This window comes from Neomonachus schauinslandi, chromosome 3 (assembly GCF_002201575.2).
Source record: "Neomonachus schauinslandi chromosome 3, ASM220157v2, whole genome shotgun sequence".
Classification (NCBI taxonomy): domain Eukaryota; kingdom Metazoa; phylum Chordata; class Mammalia; order Carnivora; family Phocidae; genus Neomonachus; species Neomonachus schauinslandi.
This window is the reverse complement of record NC_058405.1, coordinates 171,213,222-171,239,552: the sequence shown is the minus strand read 5'-3', so window position 1 is coordinate 171,239,552 and position 26,331 is coordinate 171,213,222. Positions and strand designations below refer to the sequence as shown.

At 37.3% G+C, this 26,331-nt stretch overlaps 1 protein-coding gene across 1 annotated transcript in view; it reads left to right on the top strand.

The window, feature by feature from the left end:
- Positions 1 to 26,331, top strand: part of ABCA12 (ATP binding cassette subfamily A member 12) — a 168,926-nt gene that overhangs the window by 123,148 nt on the left and 19,447 nt on the right. Inside the window, 16 exon segments of the mRNA XM_044913734.1 lie at positions 158 to 304; positions 1,237 to 1,423; positions 3,521 to 3,739; positions 4,921 to 5,117; positions 5,908 to 6,068; positions 7,459 to 7,695; positions 8,216 to 8,366; positions 10,730 to 10,982; positions 11,592 to 11,678; positions 12,474 to 12,567; positions 15,448 to 15,575; positions 18,083 to 18,170; positions 19,917 to 20,022; positions 23,607 to 23,661; positions 24,242 to 24,419; positions 26,121 to 26,236. Of these exon segments, the coding sequence (XP_044769669.1) occupies positions 158 to 304; positions 1,237 to 1,423; positions 3,521 to 3,739; positions 4,921 to 5,117; positions 5,908 to 6,068; positions 7,459 to 7,695; positions 8,216 to 8,366; positions 10,730 to 10,982; positions 11,592 to 11,678; positions 12,474 to 12,567; positions 15,448 to 15,575; positions 18,083 to 18,170; positions 19,917 to 20,022; positions 23,607 to 23,661; positions 24,242 to 24,419; positions 26,121 to 26,236 (2,404 nt within the window).

Below are 26,331 nucleotides of genomic sequence, written 5' to 3'. Positions count from 1 at the left end.
CTTTACTTTGGAAACTGAGACTACGCTTTAGTTTGATATAGATCAAAAAAAATGAAAATACTTTCTGAACCATATATAACATTCTGTTGTTTAGTTTCTGATGTTTCATGTTAACAGTCAACTAATATTTACTCTTCCTAATACATTTTCATTACAGGTACATATGGTATGGCAGCTCCATGGTATTTTCCAGTCCTTCCTTCCTATTGGAAGGAGCGATTGGGATGTATAGACGTGAAACATGAGAAAAGCAATGGCCTTATGTTTACTAATATCATGATGCAGAACACGAACCCATCTGCTAGTAAGACAAGTAGGTCAACAACAAGCATTATTATGACAGAAGTGATATAAAATTTACATGACTAGTGATTTTAATTAGGTTTTTCTAAATGGCAAAATTATCATTCTTTTAGTCATGGATGAATATGTCTACACATATGTGTTTAGACTCTTACGGAGATTAAATTGCGGCTTTTTCTGGGCTCATTAGCTCAGTTGGTTAACATATGGAGCTAATTAGGCCAAGATTGTAGATCCCTTTGTGGTCCAGTTAGACTCACACAGAGAAAAATTTTGTGCCTGGGACACAGTCTACACCCCTAACTCCAGCCATCTGTCACTAGTCAAAAAAAGTAACCAAGGTACAAGTACAGATAATTTATCATAACCCATCACCAACACTGGACACAAACAGTTGAAAGCTCATGACTTACTGACATTGGGTAAGTAGTGCCATCTTTGCGAAGTAAGGATGACCCATATCCATGGTCTATTTGTGATGCCTGAAGCACATGTAAATAGTAATCAATGAACTGGAATCTATAAACCACAGAACTGAGCTGGCTTTGTCACTATAAAATCACACCTTGTAGACATTTTTTCCATAAGTTGGTATTATCTTTTCTGATCAGAGGAACAAGACTTAGACTGTCTTTTTAATATTCAAGATCTGCTGAATAAAGGGAAATTCATTATTATGATACTGTATTCTAGGACTACCTATTCTGACAGAAGGGTAATATCACCCTTAGAGAATGTGGTTCCTCACCCTTATTCATTCTTTAACCAGATGAGAAGGAGGCTAAAGATAATAGATCATTTGTTTCCAGAATTATTTTTACTTAGAGGGCTATATTGTTATACAGTCTTCAATTTTTAATTAAGCAAAAATCTAGCTCTAGCTGCATTTTCCTTCTTTGTGAGCTTGTAACTCTTCTCTTGATTTCCCTCCAGGTCCTGAGTACATTTTTCCCTCCAACATTGAGCCTGAACCTAAAGATCTCACAGTTGGGGTTGCCCTGCATGGGGTCACAAAGATCTATGGCTCGAAAATTGCTGTTGATAACCTCAATCTGAACTTTTATGAAGGACACATTACTTCATTGCTGGGGCCCAATGGAGCCGGGAAAACTACTACAATGTATGTTACTTTTTGAACACTTATTGTCGTGGAAGCATATTACTTAATATTTCCTCACCTCTTTCATAAAGAATAATGTTATTACATCTCCCAGATGGATTAAGATAGCTCAATTTGTTTACTATAGAATGTAGTCTAAATCATAGGTCCCAAGCTGTGAGCTCAAAGGCCAGATCAGACCCACCTAGTACTTCTTAAAATGTTTAACTCAGTGCCAGTATTTTAAAATGGAGACATGTCCCAATAAAAAGAAATGTTCTTGACATTTCTTGGATAATAGGAAGTTCGGACAACATTGGGTCCACAGTCCTAGGTAGGGACAATTGGTTGGGACTTACTGGTGACTGTTCTCTTAAAGGGAACATCTGCTTTCTGATTTATTCCTGTTCCCCACAAATCTGCACTGTCTCATATGCCCAGTCTGTTCCATTTATTTGCATTTCTATTCTGGCCCATGTATAATTTTGAGTTTACACACTCTGCTATAAACACACTCAGCCCCAGCTGCTCCTTGCCTTGATTCATGAAGAAAGAAAAGAATCACCAGCCATCAGATATAGTTCAAAAAGGCTAGGAGCAGTACATGGGCTGTTCTTTCTCACTCTTCATTTAACTAGCATTTTCCTGTGTCCAAAAAGAGAAGAGATTCAAATGTTTTTAAAGTGACATTCTTTTGAATTTTTTTGTGACTCACCACCAATGCTCCACATGGCTTCGCTGGAAGTCAGTGCTAAGATGACGTTGCTGCCCTGGCCCTTGTTTGAGAAAGTGTCAGTTGCTAGATATCCTATTTAGTATCATCATAAGTAAGCTCAGTGACTGCCAAAATATATTCAAATTAATTTTTCTTTTGTAAATAAGAGGGGACAAAGGAAGGTTATGAAATGAGTGAATGTGTGCAGTTGCTCTTATTTATATGCCTGTTTAAATTCAAAGTTGGCTTTCTAGTGAGCATACAGTGCTTAAAAACAGGATTTCTAATAGGCAATAAAAGACCAATGAAAAAAAGAGATGGAGAAGGCTTTTGAAGAGGATGTAATTTTAGCTGAGAAAGTCTCAATTTTATTCTTCTGAATATAAAGAATGAAGTATATTGTTTGTAGTTCAATGTGTTTTTATGGGAAGAATTGCATATAATATCAATGCCCTATTTAATCCACGGTAGTCATTTAAGGTCTATTATGCACAAGGTACAAGATACTAGTTAGGTACTAAAAGAGAGAGTGGTGAGAAAATAGGTCCTTTGCCAGACTCGTGGAGCTTACATTTTATTGGAGAAGAGGGATATTAAATAGTTTCCCGGTCTACTAACCATCTGAAAGATGATGAGCAATCATCTGATAAGATAGAGAATAATCACAGTGTAGAGAAAGAGACTGAAGGTGACCGATGTTCACATGGGAAGGTGAGTTAAGAGACTATGGTGGTCAGGAGCAAGTGGTGGTGTGGCTTGCACTGTGGTGTGGCTGGGAAAATGGGACATATGGGTGGAGGTAGAAAACAGAGATAGGAGGAGGATGCAAACACAACTTCTGGATCCCAGGCTTATGCAACCAGTATATAGGTTCATCATATGGTGAAAGAGGAACATCAATGGGAACACGGGTTTGAGGGCAAAGATCCTGAATTAAGTTTTAAACATGTTGAGTTTGAGGATCCTGTAAGACATCTCATGGAGAAGTGGCACTATCTGTTGGATGTATAGTACAAGCCTGGAACTGAGTGATGAGGTCTCGGCTAGAGTTAAAAATTTGAGACTCTATGACCTAGAGATACTATCTGATGCCAGGGAAGTGTGTGAGTTTGCTCAAGGAGAGAGTGTAGTTGCAATTAAAGTTTACAACCATGATCATCATTGTTACCATGGCCCCATCCCCATCATTGTCACTGGGTAGCATTTATGTAATGCTCTAAATAATTAAAAGCTTAAAAGTAATTTAATGTTTGTTCCCATTTAATACTATTTTATTTTATAGCTTGATCTTGCCTGAGGAAATACACTGTTAATATTGTTGGCTAATGACTGAGATGCATTTAGCCCTAAAATTTAGCTTAAATGCTTGGTTGACACCTAATTTATCATTTCTTCATTTTCAGCTCCATGTTGACTGGGCTATTTGGAGCCTCAGCAGGTACCATCTTTGTTTATGGAAAAGATCTCAAAACAGACCTACACACTGTACGGAAGAACATGGGGGTCTGTATGCAGCACGATGTCTTGTTTAGTTACCTCACTACCAAGGAACACCTGCTCTTATATGGCTCCATCAAAGTTCCTCACTGGACTAAAAAGCAGCTGCACGAGGAAGTAAAAAGGTCAGTTATAGCAGCAACCAGGATGTGCATTGGTAATGCCTCTCAAAAAGAGGTCAAGCTATGGTAATAATGCCAGTATGAACATTTGGTCACAAAACAATTAGTTTTTAGTTTTTCTACTTTTCTGGTATTGTATACATTCTATGTCATTATCTTCACCAGCCAATTATTATACTGAAACTATATAAATCTCTTCATCTCAGGCTACCATATTGCCCTAAATCCTCTGTTTCTAATAGCTACTATACCAGGCCAAGTCTCCTGACTGGACACCAGGCTTCTCCTCTCCCTTATATAGTTTATCCTTCAAAGAGCAGCCAGGGTGACCTTTTTAAATGGCAGATAAGACCATATAACTCCAGAGTTCAAAGTCCTCTATGGCTTCCCACCACACTCAGTGTGGAACTCCGTAATGTCCTTGTCAAGGCCAAGAGGCCCTACATGCCTGCCCCATCTCACTTCTGATGTCATTTCCTTCCACTCTCCCCCCATTCACTGTGCTCTGGGCACACTGGCCAAGTCACAGGCTGGCTTATGTTCTGGTCACAGGGCTTCTCACTTACTGTTTCCTCTACTTAGAGCAGCCTTCCCCAAACAGCCATTTGACTCACACCTCCACTTTCCTGGTCTCTGATCAAATGTCACCTTCTCTGAGGGGATGACCATATATAAAATAGATGCTTAAAATAGCATGCCCCAGGCAATCCTTATCTCATGTACCCTGCTTTATGTATTTTTTATTGCACTTGTCACCACCTGGCAAATTATAAACTTACTTGGGAATATGTTTCTTGACTAAATTTTATCTGCATCCCTCCTGATACATACACACACTAGAACCTAATCTCCTTATGAGTAGGAATATCATCTTCTCACTGCTTTCCTCTAGAAGCTAAAACGGTCTGGCACAAAACAGGCAGGCCCTCTGTAAATATTTTTCAGAGAAACAAATAAAAAAATGAGCCATATATTCCCTGGTGTTTTCTGGGTATTAACTTTGTGCCTCCAACTAAATGATAAACAATAAAAAAACTATATCATGAATCCTCAATAGTGTATTGCACCTTGCTGAGCACATAATAGTTGCTTAGTAAAGACCTATTAGTTAAAGTGCTTATTGTATTTTTTCAATATTCAAATATTTTTCTGTCAAAAATAACCACCATACATTATTTTTGAAGGACACTAAAAGATACTGGACTGTATAGCCATCGTCATAAGAGAGTTGGAACATTGTCAGGAGGAATGAAGAGGAAGTTATCCATATCTATAGCTCTTATCGGTGGATCACGGGTAGTCATTTTGGATGAACCATCCACTGGAGTTGACCCATGTTCTCGCCGAAGCATTTGGGATGTTATATCCAAGAACAAAACTGGTATGAGTATCCTCTTATAACTTCTGCACCCAGCAGGCCTAAATTTGCCCTCTGGGATGCATGCAACCAACTTTACGCCTTTTCTGTTTCAAAGCTCCATTAGGAGTCTCAGATGGGGTCTTCCCCTTCCCAATTCTTCTCTTCCCACCACTAAATTTCTGGGTCAGTTAGTTAATATCCACGTAGTTGAACATGGTGAGTTGAGCACTTCACTGGCCCTTCTGAGAGCATGCACATCTGATAGAAGTCCCAAATTCTGCCTCCAGGAGCTTAGAATCTAATTAGAGATACCAAACATACACAAACGAAAATAAACTGAAAACAGACTAAACAAGTGCTAACAGGATGTGAAGCAAAGAAGCAATCAGAGTAGAGTGGATTAATCAGAGAGGAATATTCAAAAAGTCTTTAAAATTATTGCTTCTTTATAGTGAAGAAAGTGGGGGAGAGAGAAACAGAGACAGAGGAAAAATGAAAATGAAGACAAGGGAGCAAACTAAGGAAGGAGTTGCTAACATGCACACTCTAAATGACGGACATTTAGCCGTACGGCACAGCAAATGCTTATTCGCTGCCAACGTATAAGAAAACAGCCCTAGATATTTAGTAACACCCCTTCCGAATTTCTCTTTGTTTATTCTGAAAGCTCCTTCTGGTCAGTTTTTCAGTTAGCTCATAAAATGTGCCTCTTCTCCTCATAAATCTCAGGATTTACTTGTGCGAACTCTGTAGATCTCGGGAACTGTGTCTTAATTTTTCATTCTCAGTTGTTCTCCTCTGTATTTTCAAGCCAGAACAATCATTCTGTCGACGCACCATTTGGACGAAGCTGAAGTGCTGAGTGACCGCATCGCCTTCCTGGAGCAGGGTGGGCTGCGCTGTTGTGGGTCACCATTTTACCTCAAGGAAGCATTTGGTGATGGGTACCACCTCACGCTCACCAAGAAAAAGGTTTGTAAGAGAGAAAATACACCTCATTATAGAGTCATAAATTAATTTTTGTGTGAAATGGAGGCAGAATCTCTCCAACCTTATTAATTGCTAAAATTCATCATTAATATGCTAGTTTCATGTTTCTCAAACTTAAGGGAGCATCAGAACACCTGGAGGTCTTGGTTGAACCCAGATTCCTGGCCTCACCCCAAAAGTCTCTGATTCATTAGGTCTTAGACGGGACTTCTCAGTTGACTACAGTTCTAACAAAAGCCCAGGTGATGCTGATGCTCCTGGTCTGGTATCTCACAACGAGAACCAGGTCACTAGGTTTTTACCTTAGGATATAGATCCTTTTTTTAGAGGATCTATATCCTAAAGTTACTGATGGAGGATCAGCCTTTTAGTTTCCCTAGCATTTCAGTCTATAAGGCTAAAAATTAGATTTTTTGCATTAAAGCAAATAAAGAGAATATGCAGTTGTGTATGCACCTTCTCATCAGTACCCCTCAAGTGGCAATGTGAAGACTAACTCAGGCCAATGGTGCTTTGACATCTTTGAAGAACAGCTGCTGACTAAGGACCCTGTGCCACCTAAAAATAGCATATGATTATCAGTACTGTGCAAGATGTGTATGCCATTAGGTTGGCTTTGACTACAATCATTTATTTTATATCTGAACATCCTGATGTGACTTCCAAGTAAAAAGCAGTTTATTTTTATATTCATTAATTCATTAAGAAATATATATATATTAGGTGTGTATTATGCCTTAGTGTGTGCTCAAGTCACTGTTCTAGACCTTGGTGATACAGCAGTGGACTGATGATATTAAAATCTCTACCCTCGTGGAGTTTATATTCTGATAGAGTGTGGGGAATTCAGATAATACCATTGTTAAGTGTATTATTAAGTCTATTATTGGGTGATAAATGCTGTGGGTAGAAATAAAGCAGAGGGGGAATAGGGAATGCCGAGTGGTGCCGTTTTATGAAGGGTAGGAGGAGAAGGGTCTCTGAGAAGATGACAGTTGAGCAAGAGTTAGGGCTTGGGAGAGAAGGAGCCATGTCATTATCTGGGGGCAAAGGAACAACAATTGAGAAGGCCCTGAGGAGGGTGTGCCTGAGGGCAGAACACTCCCACAACACAAAGCAGCTGTTATGGCTGGAGTAGAGCAGATGAGAGGGCAGTGAGTAGTGGGCAGTGAAGCCGGAGAAGGGACAGGGGCAGGCGGGAGAATGGAGCCAGCAGAACAGTGACTTGGGACAGGGAGCCATTGGAGGAGGGATGTGTCATCTGACTCAGGTCTGGGCGGCCTGAAAGAGTCTCACCACCCTCTGATGAGGACCCTTGGGCATCACTGTGGTGTGAGGACAGAGGAGTGGTAACTTCTGGTTTTGTCCCTAGAGTCCAAACCTAAGTGCAAATACAACATGCGACACGACGGCCGTGACAGCAATGATCCAATCACACCTCCCTGAAGCCTACCTCAAGGAGGACATCGGGGGAGAGCTGGTGTATCTGCTCCCTCCATTTAGCACCAAAGTCTCAGGGGCCTACCTGTCACTCCTGAGGGCACTGGACAATGGCATGGGTGACCTCAACATCGGGTGCTACGGTATTTCAGACACCACCGTGGAAGAGGTGAGTTTCTTCTTTCTGAAGCTGATATAACTTGCTGTTCCCTGAGAATAAATATGCACAGTTCTTTAAAAATAGAAAAGAAATATTTTAAATAAACCTTTCACAACATCAGAAAATCTTCAAACTATCTCAGTACCGTTCTTATGTAAGAGTGACTTCTGAAAACAAAGACGTTTATCCAATTAGAGAACACGTATCTTTCACATACCAAAGTGTTTACGTAGAGGGGGTGGGGGATGACTGAAACAGAGGAAGGGGGTTAAGAGATACAAACTTCTAGACATAAAATAAATAAGTCACAGAGATGAAAAGTACAGCACAGGGAATATAGTCAATAATACTGTAATAAAATTGTATGGTTAAAAAAAATATTCACTCAAAGTCACTTTTAAAAATATTTAAAGTCACACTTGTTTGTCTCAATAAATGTGATAAAAATTCAAAATCAAACTTGAACTTAGGAAGTAGAAAGGACGTGCATGTTTTATGTTAATGAAGTGTTCCTGGCTTCTCTTTCTAGGTCTTTCTGAACTTGACTAAACAGTCACAAAAAAATAGCAGTATGAGTCTTGAGCACTTAACACAAAAGAAAATTGGAAATCCCGGTACCAATGGCATCTCAGCTCCCGATGATTTATCTGTGAGCAGCAGCAGTTTTACAGACAGAGATGGTATAAATCTAATGTGCATGTTTTGCTTAATTCCCATAAATGACGTAAAGGAGAAAATCACAGGGCAAAAATTCAGCTTGACATTTTCTTTCTAAATTCAAAAGGAATAAAGAAATATAAGCTTTCTTTTTTTAATATACCAAGTATTTGTTAAATGAAATCAAATTCTCTATTTCAAAAATATTTCAAAGAATGGGAGAGAACTTTTTTGTTAGGGTGGTGGTGTGTACTCCTTATACCTGCCGGAATTCATTTTCAAGGTATTTACTACAGTTTCAGATTTGTGTTAGACAAGTTAAAATCCTTCCTGTAAATGCTGCTTTCCAATAATGGACAAAATTACCTTGTAAGGTAGCTGACTCACTGCTATTAAACATATTCAGCAGAGGAGTCATCGGAAAAAAGTTATAAAAAAAGAGTCATCACTCTTTATGGGGCCTTACTGGGAAACATGTCTAATCTTTCCCTTCTGTGAACAGTTCTTTTTTTTTTTTTTTTTTTTTTTTTTTTTTCCTTTTGTGGGGGGGGGTCTCAGATTTGATGAAGTCAGACTCAATGGCTAAGAACCTATAATAATAGGTTCCCCCCCACCCACCCAATTCCTCACACAAGACATGTTTGAAAAATTGTGCTTCTTGATATGACTTTGAGGAATTGGCCTCTTTTGAAAATAACTTTTATCCTCTCTTATTCCCTTTCTGACAGTTAATTTCTGCCTTTGGAAACACTATTTACTTAAGGAAGCATATAGTAAAATGATGTATAAATTATGGAATAGTCATTTCAACAGTTTGCTTAACTTGGAAAAAATCTCTAGGAACAGAACTTTTAATTAAACATTCGCCTGGCTCTAAAACTTAGAAAAGATCATCTCTGATGTTTGCATAGTTCTGGAACTTGGGAGTCTCATTTGTCCTCTGCCACATTCCTCATTTATCATCTTTTGGGGAATATAATTGTCGAGCCCATGTAATTGAGGACTTTGATTAGAAAGTGGTCATCTGCTTCAGGAAGTAAATGTTATGTATTTGCCTCTGCACTTGTCTCATAATTTGAAACTATTCTTCAGTCAAAATGTTTCCCTCACTGACATTATCTTTTAGCAGGCACATTTGCTCCATTTGATACACCTGTAAGTCATCCACATATAATTTCTCAAGAAACAGAAAAGCATACTAATTAACTTAAAATATTCAGCTCCTACGATTCCCCTTTGCAGAGATATGAGTTTGCATTTAAACTTGTTCACTCTGTTTAATTGGAATTCATTTTAAATTAAGCAGCTTTGTATTTTTCCTTATCAGCTAAATGAAGATCATGATTTTTTGTGCTGCGTAATTTGTGATGGAGAATTAAAACTATCCACAGAGTTGACAGTCATCTTATCTCATGTAGAGGAGTGCTCGGCGGCAGGCCCTCGGAGAGAATGTAACATTTTTAGGGAGGGCTATGGAATTATCAGTTGTAAGAGCACCATAGAGGAAGCAACAGTTTATGGCTTCCATGGCTCCTCTTATGTTCAGAAGCCAGGGAATTTTTCTCCACACCTGAAGAACATTTCACGGGGTTGGGGGTAATGTAGACATTTTTTCCAGTGAGTTCTTTTTTGTGACTCTGGTGGTAAAAATGGAGTTTTGAAATGCCATATATAATCAGTCCAGATGTCTAAAGAGAATGTAATGAATGAATGTTTGAACTAGAATCACACTTTGGAGGAGAGCATTTCCCTTTTCCCAAGTGTAAGGAGAATTCACAGGACCTCACCTTAGAGTGAGAGCCAGTTAGGCTTATAATCACTAAGTTACCCACAGTAGGAATGAGTTTTTAGACTAGGCAGATGTTTTGGTTGCCATTTATCTTCTTTTTTTAAACTGAAGTTACACATTGTATTAGTTTATGTCATATTAGTTTCACGTGTTGGTTTCTGTTTATCTTATTTGAATTTAGTCTCCTGATAGAAGCTATCTCTTGAGTATCAGTAATTAGCAATACATACCTAGCAGGCATTGAGACTTTGGAGATCGGGGACAATATTCAGTTATCAAATTGTGGATCTCTCCTTTTGACATGTAAAATGATTATATATGTAACTACTAATGTTTTGTACATAGTGATTTATAATTTACAAAGCATTTTACATAAAACTCTATGACTTGGAGAGGCTCAGGCCCAAAGTTTAAAAAAGAAGAGCTGAACCTCATATCAGAACCTTTAAAATACAAGCTATTCCTACCACATCACATTATACCATCCACCCATGGTTTTTGAAGTTATCTTGTAATGTGATTTATCATGTTTCCCAGAACCATATCAAACCTCTCTCTCTCTCTATTTCTCTCCACCCCCCACCTTTTTTTAATCAGACAAAATCCTGACGAGGGGAGAGAGGTTGGGTGGTTTTGATCTGTTACTGAAGAAGATCATGGCTATCCTCATTAAGAGGTTCCACCACACCCGCAGGAACTGGAAAGGTCTCATTGCTCAGGTTATCCTCCCCATCGTCTTTGTCACCACTGCCATGGGCCTTGGCACACTGAGAAATTCTAGCAACAGTTATCCAGAGATCCAGATCTCCCCATCTCTCTATGGTACCTCTGAACAGACAGCCTTCTATGCGTAAGTTTCTCTCCTTTAAAACATCTCCCCAGTGCCTCCAGAGGTGCGGCTGTGCCCCCGTGACTGCAATGCTGAAGAATAAAGAATTATGAGGCGCTGTACCTGATTCTGCCAAAGGAATGGACAGTTTTGATTTATTGCAACATGACACTTCTATTGCCAACGAATAACTTTTTAAGAGTTCCTGTGTTTGTCTGAAAGTAAATTTATTGTAGGTCTTTATTTTTAATGACTAGACTTTAATCAAGAAAGCCAGGCTAGGTGTGGCTTCCCAATCTGTTGTAATATATAGCAAATAATTTTTTAATGGCCTCACAAATATAGGATAGTAGGTCAGAATTCTGCATAATTTGGTATTATTACATATATACAATAGGTGATCACTAAATGTATGTAATGGTTAGGAAAATAACAAGGCAGCTGAAGAGGATATGTGCTGATTTTTTTCCATGATACTTATTTTTTTTCCTGATACTGAGTCTTTCTCGGGTTTTTAAGAAGACTATCCCATACAGCATGTTTTATTTTTCCAAATTATTCATAAGTATGACTTTAATATGGAAGAGTAGTGGAGGATCACAAATTTGTTCCTATCCTTTACTATTATAGGAATTCTCACCCAAGCACACAAGCCCTGGTCTCAGCACTATGGAACTTCCCTGGCATCGACAACATGTGTTTGAACATCAGTGATCCGTAAGTGGTTCTCGGGTTTTTTTGTTTTCTTTTCCCTTTCTTTTTGACACTCCAGTTTGTGCATGTACATGTGCATGTGTGGACGAATGGGTGTGTGTTGTAGGCTGGAGAAGTGCCACCCCTGAGAGAGATCTGTATGGAACAGATTTTGTCTCTCCCCTCTAGTTCATTCCGTGGCTATGCTGTGCTGTAATAATAAACATCAGGGGCATTATAATTTGTAGAGTTCTCTCCTGTACATATTTCCCTTTAACAATCACAACAACCCTGTGAATTATTAATCCCATTTTTAAGATGGAGAAACTGAGATTCATGAAGACTGAGATACTTGTCAAAAAACAATCTAGATTCTAAGTTGTGCAGCTAAAACTAAGACACAAGTCTTCGGACTCCAGTCCCTGTCTTTGTGCTATGTAGTGTTTCCTATTCGAACTTCCAAGATGGTACATGGTGCATGTGAACCTGACATTGGTGCATTATTTTGCTAAAGTATCCCCTTCCTGTCAGAGGACAGGATGAAAGAGCAGAGAAGAAAGGGGTCAAAAAGCCCCATCCTGCCACATTAAAACAATTCAATGAGCTTTGGTTTCAACACTGTTCTATCAATAAGTGTCCTCTCTTATCCCCTGTAAAATGTCAAATCATTTGAAAATGGTGTGTAATGTATATTTGAGTTATGAAAAACCAGCAAACTGTACCTAAGACTGTACACCTGAATTTAATACCAAATACTCGCTTATATGCTCATACATAAACATGAGAACACACACATACCTCACTCATTTTTACTTGCAGAAGGTGTTTAAAGGAAGACAGTCTGGGAAAATGGAACACCAGTGGGGAGCCTATCACTAATTTTGGTGTTTGCTCCTGCTCAGAAAATATCCAGGTAAGATGGAATTCCATTTCAGTGAAGTAGGAAAAAGAAAGGAATAAATATTGAAACTTGAAAGATCTATCCAGGTTACCAAAGAGTCAGTATAATTTCATTTTGTGGAAGCTAGTAGCTCAGAGATGTGGAACAGGGCAGCTCAAAAATATTGCCTTTGAACTTCAGGTCACTGTTTTAAATCCATCTCAGAACAAATTTCCAAAGGTAGGTAATTCTATGACAGTCTTTGTGGAAACCAACTAAAAATGAATTTTTGGTCTCAGTTCAGTTCTAACCAGAAAGTTCTATGTTTCAGACAACAAACCACCACAACTGTCATATTTGAAAACAGAGTAAGATTGCCCATTTGGTGGTCAGCTATGAAGTCAGTAATGTGTAAGTCCAGAACAGAACTCCATTTGTCTCTAAGGAGCACCTCCAGCATGCAAGAAAAATCCACAGTCTGATAGAAACAGAAAAGATTATCCAGCCATCCCTTATGCCATCTGTATTTTATGGATACACACCTTACTTTTCTGGGCCTATCAATTCAACATACTTTTAAGAAAACCAAATTCACTGGGGAAATGAAAGATTGTTGAAGAGGAGAGGTTACTGCTAGTTTCTGAGAGTGACTTTGTGGTCAACTTACTTCCCCACAGTAGAGGAATCTAGCAATATTTTCTTAATAGCGTTATATCATTGAACCTTGAACTCTTTGCACAATATTTTGGAATGAAATGTTTTCTGTAAATGCAACCTATTATTGTGTTCTCATGCAAGACAGTTACTAACAATGAAAGCAGGGATCCCACAAGCATCTTCTGGAATCCTTGCATATTTCAATACCAGCATTACCCAGTACTCAAAGAGTTTTCTAATCCCTCATTTAATCTGGCTAATTTCTGAAATTCTTAATGTATTTTCTGTAGTTCACAGTAAGAGTCAACTAACTTAGTATTTAAAGTTGGAATCTAGATAAATTTCATTAATCAAAGGAAAAAATGAGAGAGAGAAAAAGCAAGAAACAGACTTTTTAATTATAGAATAATCTGATGGTTACCAGAGAGGGTGGGGTGGGGGATGGGTGAAATAGGTGATGGGGATTAAGGATCTCACTTGCTGTGATGAGCACAAGGTGATGTATGGAACTGTTGAATCAATATATTGTATGCCTGAAACTAATATGACATTGTATACTAACTAACTGGAGTTAAAATAAAAACTTTAAAGAAATATATAAATAAATCACCAAATATGTATATAAAACTTTTGACAGTACCTAATACTGCTGAAGATATACATAAACTATGGGATCAGCAATTCCATTCGTATTATATTCCCATCAGAAGTGTGAATATGTTCACCAAGAGGCATATATTAGATATTCATAGAAATACTATTTGTAATAGCCACTCAGATTCCCACCAACAATAGAGTGGATAAATCAAATATAATGGATTTTCACATTGGAATTCTATATACAGCAAAATGGGAATGCTTGATCTACAACTATACACATTATATGGAGGATTCTCACAAGTGAATGATGAGTGGAAAGAGCCAGATACAAGAGAGTATACATAATACGATTCCATTTATATTAAGTGCAAAAACAGGCAAAACTATTCTGTGCTGGATACTTTGGGAGTGGTAGTGATTGGAAGGAAGCTTGATGAGGGGCCTTCTCCAGTACTTGCATTGTTTTGTTTCCCGATATGGTTTCTGGTTACAGGGGTGTGTTCAGTTTGTAAAAAATGCATCAAGAAGCATACTTATATGTGCTTTTCTGTATATATAATTCAACAAAAGATTAAAGTTAATAATTACATTGCATACATAAGGTGTCTATAACTGTGGAATCAGTAGCATTCTATAAATGTGATCTAACTGTTGACCCAACTTGATGTGTAAGGTGAAATTCAGCATTCATTTTTTAGAGCAGTCTGCAACTTTATGCTCTCAGTGCACGTGTGGTGCTAGCCTCAGGCTCTGGGACATCATGTGAAGGGATGGAAGGAAAAACTGGAAAAATGCTAGGCTTCTCCCAAACTAAACTTCATGTCAGAGAAGCATGGGAAGCTTCAGTGAAAAGTAAGTGGTCAGGAAGTGCAGAAAGCTTATGAGCATAAAAATAAGTGGTTAAAACTAAGCTCTGAGGTTGGTTAATAGTGATGTACCAATGCATTTAATTTTGACAAATATGCAATGACAGTAATGTAAGATGCTAATGGGGAGAACTGGGTGAAGAGTATACAGAAACTCTATTAAATTTGCAATATACATACGTGTGCATATAGAACTATATAAGCAAATTTGCAATATAAACAAAATTTATTTTGATATAACTTTAAATTTACATATGTAAAGATTAGGTTTAGATTTATTTAACATTAAGTTATATAGTTTAGATGTATGTAAACTTGAGCTCTGACACTCAGGTTTGGTACCTTAAAAATGATACAATACAAACTCATCCACTGCTGTCCCCTGAGAACTTATGTCCCTTAATGTCATCTTTTCAATTCTGGGCACACATTTTTTTCTTCCTTATAAACTATTGAGGGAATTTTGAGTTATCTTAGAGTTTAATGTTATTCTCCATGCATATCAAACTTGTTAGTACAGTGAAAAGAAAATTGCACATTGGTTAAGTTGTATTCTTTTTGGCTTCAAGTGAGTCCTAAACATATGTATGTGTTCTATATAAATAATAACTACTCTAATTTCTTGGAATAGGAAGATGCCTTCCTTTTCAAAGCTCTTCAGAGTCAGAAGACAGTCTTATCACACTCCACCTGTTGCAGCAATAGACAAGTTGCGAGACCAAAACTTCTTGACATTGTCTATTTGATTTGCAAAGCATCGAAGAACTTAATTTTTAACTTTATTTTTCAGGAGTGTCCTAAATTTAACTATTCTCCACCTCATAGAAGAACTTATTCTTCTCAAATAATTTACAACCTCACTGGGCACCGCTTGGAAAATTATCTTATATCAACTGCTAATGAGTTTATGCAAAAGAGGTAAAAATACTCTATATTAATTTAGCATATCTTGCTTTCAAATTTTAATGGCAACTGCCTTCTGAACTTGAGACAATAGATGAAAATTTCTGGGGCACCTAGGTTGTTCAGTCGGTTAAGTGTCCGAGTCTTGATTTCGGCTCAGGTCATGATCTCAGGCTCTTGAGATCAAGCCCTGCATCAGGCTCCCTGCTCAGCAGGGTGTCTGCTTCTCTTCTCCCTCTTCCTTTGCTCCTCCCCCTGCTCATGCTTTCTCTCTAAAATAAATAAATCTTTTTAAAAAATAGATGAAAATTTCTGTTGATTATTTACGTGGTTAAATTCTCTATTTTATCAAAACAGTCTTATGTGTGAAAATTCTTTAAAAAATATCAACCTCCTCAAATTCTCATTTTAAGAAATTAAAAAGCACTGGGTTTTTTTTAGGCTGCAAAAAATGTATTGTTAAACTTGTACATATTTTTTTTTCCTTGAGACAAAAATGTTATTGACTAGATTAGGCCAATTTGGAGAGGTTTGTTTTTTTTTTTTTTTTTTTTTAACTCGATCCCAAAACCCTGGGATCATGGCCTGAACTGAAGGCAGACACTTAACCAACTGAGCCACCCAGGCATCTCCAGTTTGGAGAGTTTTAGGGCATGGCTTTAGGTGATAATTGACTTTAGTTCCAATATAAATATCTCAAATTTAGATTATGCTGTATGTGGATAAAACGTGTCCATGTATAGCAAGGCCGCAGGCTCATACCTAAGCCACCTAAAGGTTTGCCATGGGTGTAAGGTTGGTAGGCCTGTATTTGGGATACTGTGGATGGATCTGGAGGACACTGTGTATGCTAAGTGAATAAGCCAGACACAGAAAGGCAAATACTGCATGATCCCACTTGTATGTGGGATCTGAGATAGTCAAACTCACAGAAGCAGAGAGTAGAATGGTGGTTGCCAGGGTCTGGGGGTTTCGAGAAATGGGGATATGTTGGTCAAGAGCTACAAAGGTTCAGTTATGCAAGATGAATAGATTCTGGAGAGCTAATCGAGAGCAATGTGACTGTGGTTAACAATACTGTATTGTATACTTGAAATTTGCTAAGAGGATGGATCTTAAGTGTTCTCACCACACACATACATACACGCACAGGCATGCATGTGCACACAAAAAGAAAATGGTAATTGTGTGAAGTGATGGATATTTTAATTAGCTTGATTGTGATTATTTCACACTATATACATGTATCAAAACATCACGTTGTACACCTTGAATATCTACAATTTTTATTTGTCAGTTATACCTCAAATAAGGCTGGGGGAGGGAGAGTTGGTCATTTTGCAAATAGCTACTGTTTCATCCTTTCCTCTATCTCTTCCCTCTTTTATTTCTCAATGTGCACAAATTACTGATGTTCACTGTAAAATAATTAGGAACTATATATAAGCAGAAATAAAACCAGATATAACCACTATTGATTGTATATCCTTACAGAAATTTTCTAGACACAGATACATGTAAATATTTTCAACAAAATGAGGTTTATTATAAACAAACATTTCTAAAACCTGTTTTTTAAAAAATAAACAATATACTGTAGTGTTCTTTGCATGTCAAAAATACAGCTCTATTGGGCGCCTGGGTGGCTCAGCCGTTAAGCGTCTGCCTTCGGCTCAGGTCATGATCTCAGGGTCCCGGGATCGGGCCCCGCATCGGGCCCCCTGATCAGCGGGAAGCCTGCTTCTCCCTCTCCCACTCCCCTTGCTTGTGTTCCCTCTCTCGCTGTCTCTCTCTCTCTGTCAAATAAATAAATAAAATCTTAAAAAAAAAATACAGCTCTATAACATCACATTTAGGATGATAGTCACAAGATTAGTCTAGTGTAACTGCACCATTGTTTGTTTAACAAACCTAATTTGGGACATCTAAACTAATCTCTTCTTAAAATTACTGTTTGAATTTTTTAAATCCACTTTTTATTTTTAAGAGACTATGAACTGATGAGTACCAGGCAATTATATAGGCACAATTCACCTACAGATACCCAGGAAGAGAAAAAGTACATAGCACCAGGGGACAAGCTAGGGGGAAAAGTCTGGAGAATCGAAGAAAACAGAGCCATTTGAAAAAATATGAGAACTGATCTTATATCACTTGAGTATTAAATCACTTCTTTAAAAAGTATTTTTAAGGGCTAAAATACTATGATTTTTGAGATGGTGCATGATCCAGTTAAGTTGAAGGAATTGGTTAGATTACATATCACTTATTTTCAGAATGATTACTCCATATTTGCAATCATTTAAAAGGACTTTTTACTTCTAGTTATAATGTACACTTTAGATTAAAATATAATAAGAGAAATCAATAAAAATGTAAAATATTTGCCAGGCAGTATTTATTTCATACTTTAAATGTGTTCCTAATGGAAAGAAAACATTGAGCCCTTGGTTAAACAATTTAGGTCCATTTATGAATATTTTCTCCTTTAAAAGAAATATAAATTTTGTTATTCTATATAGGTATGGAGGTTGGAGTTTTGGGTTGCCTTTGACTAAAGACCTTCGTTTTGATATAACAGCAGTTCCTGCCAATAGAACACTTGCTAAGGTAAATTATAACCTTTCTTCTGGGATGTCATACAAATGAGAATGTGAACTTGAAATGTTCAAGCATTTTCATGAGGCCAAAACAAAACATGGGTGCAATCAAGTTGAGAAGCTCTTTGGCATAATGCTTTCCCTGTAGCACCAGGGTTCAGTCCTGTGTATTTACTCCAGGGAAACACAAGCACCAGGGTACATATACAAAAATTTACATAGTAGTGTTTCTCATATTAGCCAAAAACACAACCCCAAATGTCCATATGCAGTAAAATAAATGAATTGTTGTGTATTCATTCAATAGAACTTTCAGCAATGAAATGAGCTCAGTTCCATACAAGCAGGTAAATATCCCAAACATTACTAATAAGCAAAAGAAAAAACAAAAGAAACACTTAACTATGATTGCATATGCCATAAACTTTAAGAGTAAGCAAAACTCGATCATATTGTTTAGAGAGAATATCATGATTTTGAGGGACACAGAGAATCCCAGAGAAGATGTTCTGGATGCTGGCAATTTTTGTTCCTCAACTTGAGTGATGGTTCAATGGGCGTACTCCTTTTATAATTTTTTATTAAGCTATACATTAAAGTTTTATGCATATTTCTTTACGTATGTGTCATATATGGTTATCCTTGTTTCTTACAGAACATGGTTACTTAACAGAATTTGATGGAGATAAATACTCCTATTGGCTTTCCTTTTTTTTTTTTTTTTTTAAACTAGATCACACCTATGCTTTGAAACAAGCTAGAGTCACAGACTCACACATATATGATCTATAGGAGTCTGAGGAATTTTAAACCGTCCTTCACATATTTCTCATTTGGTAGTAAGAGACATATATAGACTTGGGGGAAGTAGAGAAACTAATATTTATTTATTAACTGTGATAAGCCAAGGACTAGAATCACCCGTTACACAAACTACCCGATTACATCCTCACAACATTCCTATGAGATAGATATTATGGGGCCTATTTTAACCGATTTTCCTAAGGTCATATAGAAAGTAGACAGTAGAGTTGGAGATTTGAATGCCCTCCCCGCACCATTTGTTCCTTTTCTTTCTCTCTCCACACACAGAGTCAACATTCTTGCATAAACAAAGAGTTCTAATATTAAATAACTTCTCTCATGTAATTTTAAATTATCAACTGGGTTTCTTGAATTGAAACACAGCAGTATTTTAAAACGCTCTGTTTTTGACAGAGAAGGTAAATACGATAACTCACTTCTGTGTGGATTATAACTAGGAATGGAAAGTTAGTGCTAGAATCTCCAGATTATCAGTCTTTTTGCTAAGGACACAATGTTTGTGTATGTATTTAATTTCTTTGTACAGCCTGGCCTAGATGCCATTTATTGTTATTATTATTATTATTGAGGATGCCTTAGCTGTAGTCCCAGAATCCCTATACACTCACTAGCCACAGAGATGGAGATATTAATGATTTCTCCAGTTTATTTCCAGTTTTGCCTATGGAGAAGGTACAGAGTAACTAATAACTTACTGCTATCACACAGGGGAAACAAAATGTTTTGCCCAATCTCTGCCCATCTCTAAATTGGAAACATAGAGGTGTGTAGTCAACACTCTGGGGAATGGTTCTAATATTCCAAGATAAAGTAAGTTATTGGGAAATTGGTGCTCTTCTTTTAAATATAAATTCTGTGGGCTGTCAGATGTAAAGGCAGCCTAATTTATTTGAACACAATATTGATCTTGCCTCCTGTTGGAATTTAACAGGTATGGTATGATCCAGAAGGCTATCACTCACTTCCAGCTTACCTCAACAGCTTGAATAATTTCCTCCTGCGAGTTAACATGTCAAAATACGATGCTGCCCGACATGGTAAAGTTACTTTTGCAGAAGCTTCTTATATTGCAACTTTTGCCTCTCTCCACTTAAAAATGCATGTTAGATCCCGTTTCCTCCAGGTATTTTATGGTATCTAAATCACAGATCTTTAAAAGGAGTCTGAAAGTACTACCAGATGGAACATTCTGGATAATCTCCTTAACTTTGGGTTAATTTAGTTTCCTCATTTATCAAGTTAGGATAATGCTTACTTCATCCTTATTGCTGCTCTCACATCTAGTAGCTACAACTCATAGGAAAATATTTTATTTCTATTTATTTGTATATAGGCTAAGAAATTAAAAATACTTAAATGTTAATAATTCTAAACATGAAGCCAGAACTTTTAAACTGAAGAGTTCTGCACCTGACCCAAACTGTTGCCATTAATTGAGCACTTACCATATGATATGTGCTTTATATGAAATATTGCTAATCCTTAAAAACAGCCTTTCAGGATGAATATTATTGGTCTCTGCTATTATTTCTCTAGGGCTCAGAAGTGAGATTTGAACCCAGGTCTGTCTGACTCCTGCCTCTTCATTTTTCTAATACTTCTCTGAACTCAGCCAGGTCTCCTTCCATTGGATTTTCCAGGAGGCATCCACATAGTTTTCAAAACAGGGTTTGGGATTTGAAAGAGACTGATTTACTTTTTTCTAATTCAATTACTATTCTTCAAACCATTTCATCTTCTTAAGCCTGCTCAAATTATTTTCCCATAGTGATCCTAAAAATTAATAATAATTGGAGAAAAATGAGTAACCTATTTGCTGGTCAAGACTGAGTTTCTAGCCAAATAAACAGGCTAACAAATAGCCCTATTAAATAGAAAAAAAGACACAACATATCTTTCAGAAATGCCAACATCTGTTTTTCTTTCATCTCCTTACTGTTGGGCAGAATAGTGTGTCCTAGGTATTCTGCTGATTGTAGAAGTAAATTGCAGAGTCAAATACTCATTCTAGCAAGAGAATCCTTCAGTCTTCATTTTAGAGACAATAGTATTTTCTTCCCAACTGCTTTGGCATTTTCCTAGCAGGAGGAACCATGAAGAAAATAACAAGACTGATAGATGGTCCTTAGATCTAGAGCATCAATAAAGGGCATAGTCAAAAGCAGCAAATTAAATTAAATGGTGACTAAAGCCGGATGGGTTTAGTATAACCTGGTTTGAAATACGATGGAACACTTGACTTTTGGTAGGATGTCTTCATCAGAACAAAGGGTGTTTGTTTCTGTGACAGATAATGAAAGTATAAGAGCTGTAGAAATGCTAAATAGGTGAGAACAAGAGACCAATGCCACTTTTGAAGAATCGGCTTTTGAAACCTGTGTCCAGGTTTCATTTATTAGTAGTATTCTTTGCCAAGACCAAAGCAATCTGGATCACTCTGGACTCTAGCAGGCTTGTTGTGGTTCCTAGCACTGCATTTTTTAAGTTACAGAATTTAAAGAATTAAGGATTCTGGAACATAAACTTTATATTGACCCTAAAAGGAAATTTATATTTTAGGTTTAAAAATAAGGCTTAGTTTGAGTTATATGGCAATTAGTAGTAATGTGCCATATATATACATATATATATATATTTTTTTTCCTTAACTTTTCTTGTGTAGACTCATGAAAGTGATAGCTTTCCACCCTCTTGGGAAGGAGTTTGATTTTCTTCAAAGAAGAAATCATGTCACCCTAAAATACTTTTATTGTTTTTTTAATACATGTATGGGGTCTGCCATGGTAATACTGTCTTTAAAAATCAACTCAATTACTCTCCTGCCTTCTCCCTCCCCCAACGACACTAGCTGTTTTAAGGCAAGTTTGTTGAATTCTGAATGAATTGGGATTTTGCTTAGCTGTAAAATTGATTTACTTTTAATTCTATAATGCTAGTAAATATCTTTTAATTAGTTTTCCTTTGCGATGTCAATATCTATTATTTTCATGGGGTTCCCTCTAGTGGTTAATTTAACATGAAACTTGTTTTCTTCTCAAACAATATAGGTTTGCTTGTTTTCTCTAACAAATGTTCTACAACTACGCTCTTTTCCAAATATACTGACACACCATTCCCTCCACCCTCATGTTCGTTCTAACCCTTTATTGCATTAATATTAATGGTCAATGGGAAGCATCTCATTTAAGGTTGACAACTTACAGAGACAACAGAAACAAATAATGTGTTATTTTTAATGTATATTGTATATGGGGGACATTATTGAAATTTTAAGATTCAATTTGATTTAATAAGTATTCATTGACTGATCACTGTACTCCAGACATTTTGCTGGTTGCTATAGAATCCACAGAGAAGATTTCCATATGCATCCTTAACTCTAATGCATTTACTTGAGCTTTCTGCTAAAAATATGTATAAAACAATTGGTTCAGCAGCATTTTTCATAGTGGAGTAAATGCATTTGCAAAGATTCCTCTGGTGAAATAAAGTAAGTTCTTGATTCTGAAATACCAAGCAGAAATAAAAGAAATGTTTTCCCCCTGCCTATATTATAGTTCGGCAATAAGGTTTAACTAGGGCCCCAAGGAAAACTGAATCTCAGTAAAACAGAGAGACCATTAATTTACACAAAAGATAAGAAAACTGCATTCCCCTCTGATGTGATTAAAGTTATAGGCCGCATTGATTGTTGTCAGTTTCTTTGTTTTGCTTTAATTTATTTTTTAACATGTAACAATTGCAGAATTCAACCTCAAAATATGTCACATTCTACTTAGTAAAAATTATAAATTTAAGTTAATGGGGACAATATAACTTTAGAATAATTTCTATTTGGCTGCTGTGAAAGGGTCTTAATATCCTGATATAATAAACATATACTATATGAGCAGTAAGTGAGAAAGTTCTGGCTTGGCTTCGGACTCTATATTTTATTAGCCATTTTCACTATGGCTAACTATGGCTACCAACATCCTCTGATAAGGGGAGAAAAGAACTTTGCTTCTAACTCAGAAACTATAACTGACTATGGGACATCCCGATAATTTAGGATTGTATTGGATTTAAGTGACTACTTTTTCAGAGCCAGCTAGTTTCTCTGAATTCTCTTGGATCTTTATGTCTCAATGAAAATCCCTCAGGGACAGCTGAAACCCCCAAGCCTTACCCTGGTAGAGTTCTAGAACAATAGTTATCTTGGAAGCAGTAAAAGAGGAGGGATCTTCTCAGGCTACAGTATTTTCCCAGCAAAAGACAATAAACAGGGATGGAGTGGTCAGTGTTTTTTAGGAGATCCTCATATAATTGGTCTAAATACCAATATAATAAGTGCTACTGAAATACAAACATATGTGATTAGATGGAGAGAATAAAGGGGAAAACAAAAATGTAATATGTGAAAGCATTTTCACAATGTGAAAGCATTTTCTTTTTTTGTCTTTTATGCGAGTGCCATTAATTGTATGGCATTGATGAGACTGGGTGGGGGGAAATAACTTTCCTTAAAAATAGTATCCCCAAAGTAAAATTATAGCATAAGGAGGAAAGTATTATGTATTATTCATCCAAAAATTGGTATTTCTGAGTATCTATTAATGAAAAGAACTGTCTCTTCTTTAAGGCATCATCATGTATAGTCATCCCTATCCAGGAGTGCAAGACCAAGAACAAGCCACGTAAGTAGAAATATCTGGCATGACTACTCACTCCTCGGCATATAGTCAAGCCTCTATATAAAGTACTATAATTGGAAATCACGGTTGTATCTGAATGAATGTCAATCTAGAAGTGCTGTTTATATAAGTCACTGACCGGGATAAAAGGAAGTTTCTGAAAGTCTGTACAGTGAGGTTGCCAAGTGAGCTTGCTGACTAAAGAGTCAGAATCTGCTGCTTTTATAAGTCAGGTGTGTAAGTGCTTCATCATTTCAATTTCCCTGCATAGCATTTAAGTACTATTTCTATGCTCAAGAACTGTATATTCCTTGGATACATCCAGTAACTCTTGGAGACCGGGGTTTATTTATTTATTTTTTTACCAAATATCCCTAGTCAATTCCAATGCACTAGAGCTACATTTATCTGGGGTCATAGCCGAGTCATGTAGAAGATACTATCTGGCTGCCTTGCAGGAAGACTTATTTGTGTCAGAGCCAAGTCTTCCACTGTTTCGTTGATGGTTTTAGTCATGAATCTTTCTGAAAGGAAGAGTTCCAAAAACTCACGGATGCTTTCCTCTTCCTATTGCTCACTACAGAATGAGCAGCTTAATCGATATTTTAGTGGCACTCTCCATCCTGATGGGCTACTCTGTCACCACGGCCAGCTTTGTCACCTATGTTGTAAGGGAGCATCAGACCAAAGCCAAGCAGCTGCAGCACATCTCAGGCATTGGTGTGACATGCTACTGGGTGACAAACTTCATTTATGACATGGTGAGTAACTTGCGTCATTGCAGGAAAGACATGATTGATTTGGGAGAAGACATCAGTTTTAGGGGCACCTGGGTGGCTCAGTTGGTTGAGCGTCCAACCCTTAGTTTTGGCTCAGGTCATGATCTCAGGGTCGTGAGATCAAGCCCCATCTCAGGCTCCACGCTCAGAGGGGAGTCTGCTTGAGATTCTCTCCCTCTCCCTCTGCCCTCCCCTGAATCAGGCTCACTCGCATGCTCTCTCTCTCTCTCTCTCAAAACAAATAAATCTTTTTAAAAAGAGAAGGCATTAGTTTTATTCACCGTACCTTGTTCAGATTATTACAAGTCAGTAAATAAAGAAAAAAAAATTTTTGCATCAGTCTTACAGTCATCCAAAAGTTAGGGGAAAGATCTACCTCCCCTCATTCTCTGTGGTCTGAGGACCATCTATATCAGATTCCCCATGACATTTATTGAAATGCAGATTTCTGGGCCCCACTCCAGACCTACTAGGTCGATATCTTGGGAGTGGAGCCAGGATATGCATTTTTAACAAAATCCTTTAAGTTATTTTATGCATACTAAAGTTTGAAAGCCACTACTGTGGAGAAATAGAAGTTAGCAAAATAGCCTTGCCCAATGGTACCAGATAATCAAGCTTATAAAAATTTAGTCAACTAATAGTAAAAAATTTGAAGTAGTAGTCCCTGATGAATGACATATTAGAGAAGATTAGTTGGGACAATAAAGAATGAATTTCATTGACAGCTTTCTCATTTGCATAAAATGGTCCCAAAGTTCAGATGGGTTTTCTTGACTCCAAATGTGCCAGTATTGACGAAAAGCCCAGGAGGTGGTATGCATTTGCCTGGTGATTATGGCAAAATTGTCTGAGTTGCTGTATAGATCATTGGCTTGAAGAACTGGAGAGTAATTAACTGCATATCCACTTTGTTAATGTATCCAGCGAGGTCTGAAATGTGTTTGTTAAAGAAGTCAAATCTAAAAAGAATCATAATGACTCCTCTGGACTTAATAGGAGCTTTAAAGCCAAGAAAGCTTAAAGTACACGTTTCTGTGAAGGGCTACTTACTACTTAAATTCGTTGTCATATATCTGGTGCTCATTCCAATTTAAGAGATTCCCCCCCCAAATTAAATTACCATCTCCTTCATAGTGTGCATCTTGCTGCAACCTGCACATTTAATATTTCTGTTTGTCCATAAAACACTGAGTTCTTTGTTCATATACCTGTGATTCCAAGAATGTGTGGAACCCGCCACCCTGCTGTTTTACACACAGAGTGGCTCACATTGATAACCAAGCCTTAGAAATCAACCACCTGACAGCGTTGCAGCATTCAAAATGAAATCAATACTTTGAGGACCGAATCTAATACCAAGATACCTGACTGTCTTATCTTTCTTACTGAACCTCTGTCACCAAAGGATCCCAAGTCTCAAAGCCTGGAGGCAGGAACACCAGGGACTCCATGTACATCTATAAAGATGGAGACTGTCTTGACCTTCTATTGCAGGAGACAAATTCTAGAGCAAAGTCAATGTAAAATAAGCTGAACATTGCAAGCTACAGGAACATAAATAAAAATTCATTCCTTCACCTATTTCAAGGCCAATTTGTTACAGTTTAACTAGATGGGCTATTGATGTTTTTTGGAAAAATATTTGCCATATATTAAGCCTTGTTTTACATATTCCCACAGGCCTTCTACTTGCTACCCGTAACATTTTCAATTGGTGTCATTGCAATTTTCAAGTTACCTGCCTTCTACAGTGGAAACAACCTAGGCGCCGTATCTCTCCTGCTTCTGCTGTTTGGGTAAGCTTCAGTGAAAGATGAATGAACAGAATTAGATGTTCCTAGGCACAAAGAGAACCTAAATCTCATTAGCTAATTTACAGTTGTCTTGGGGT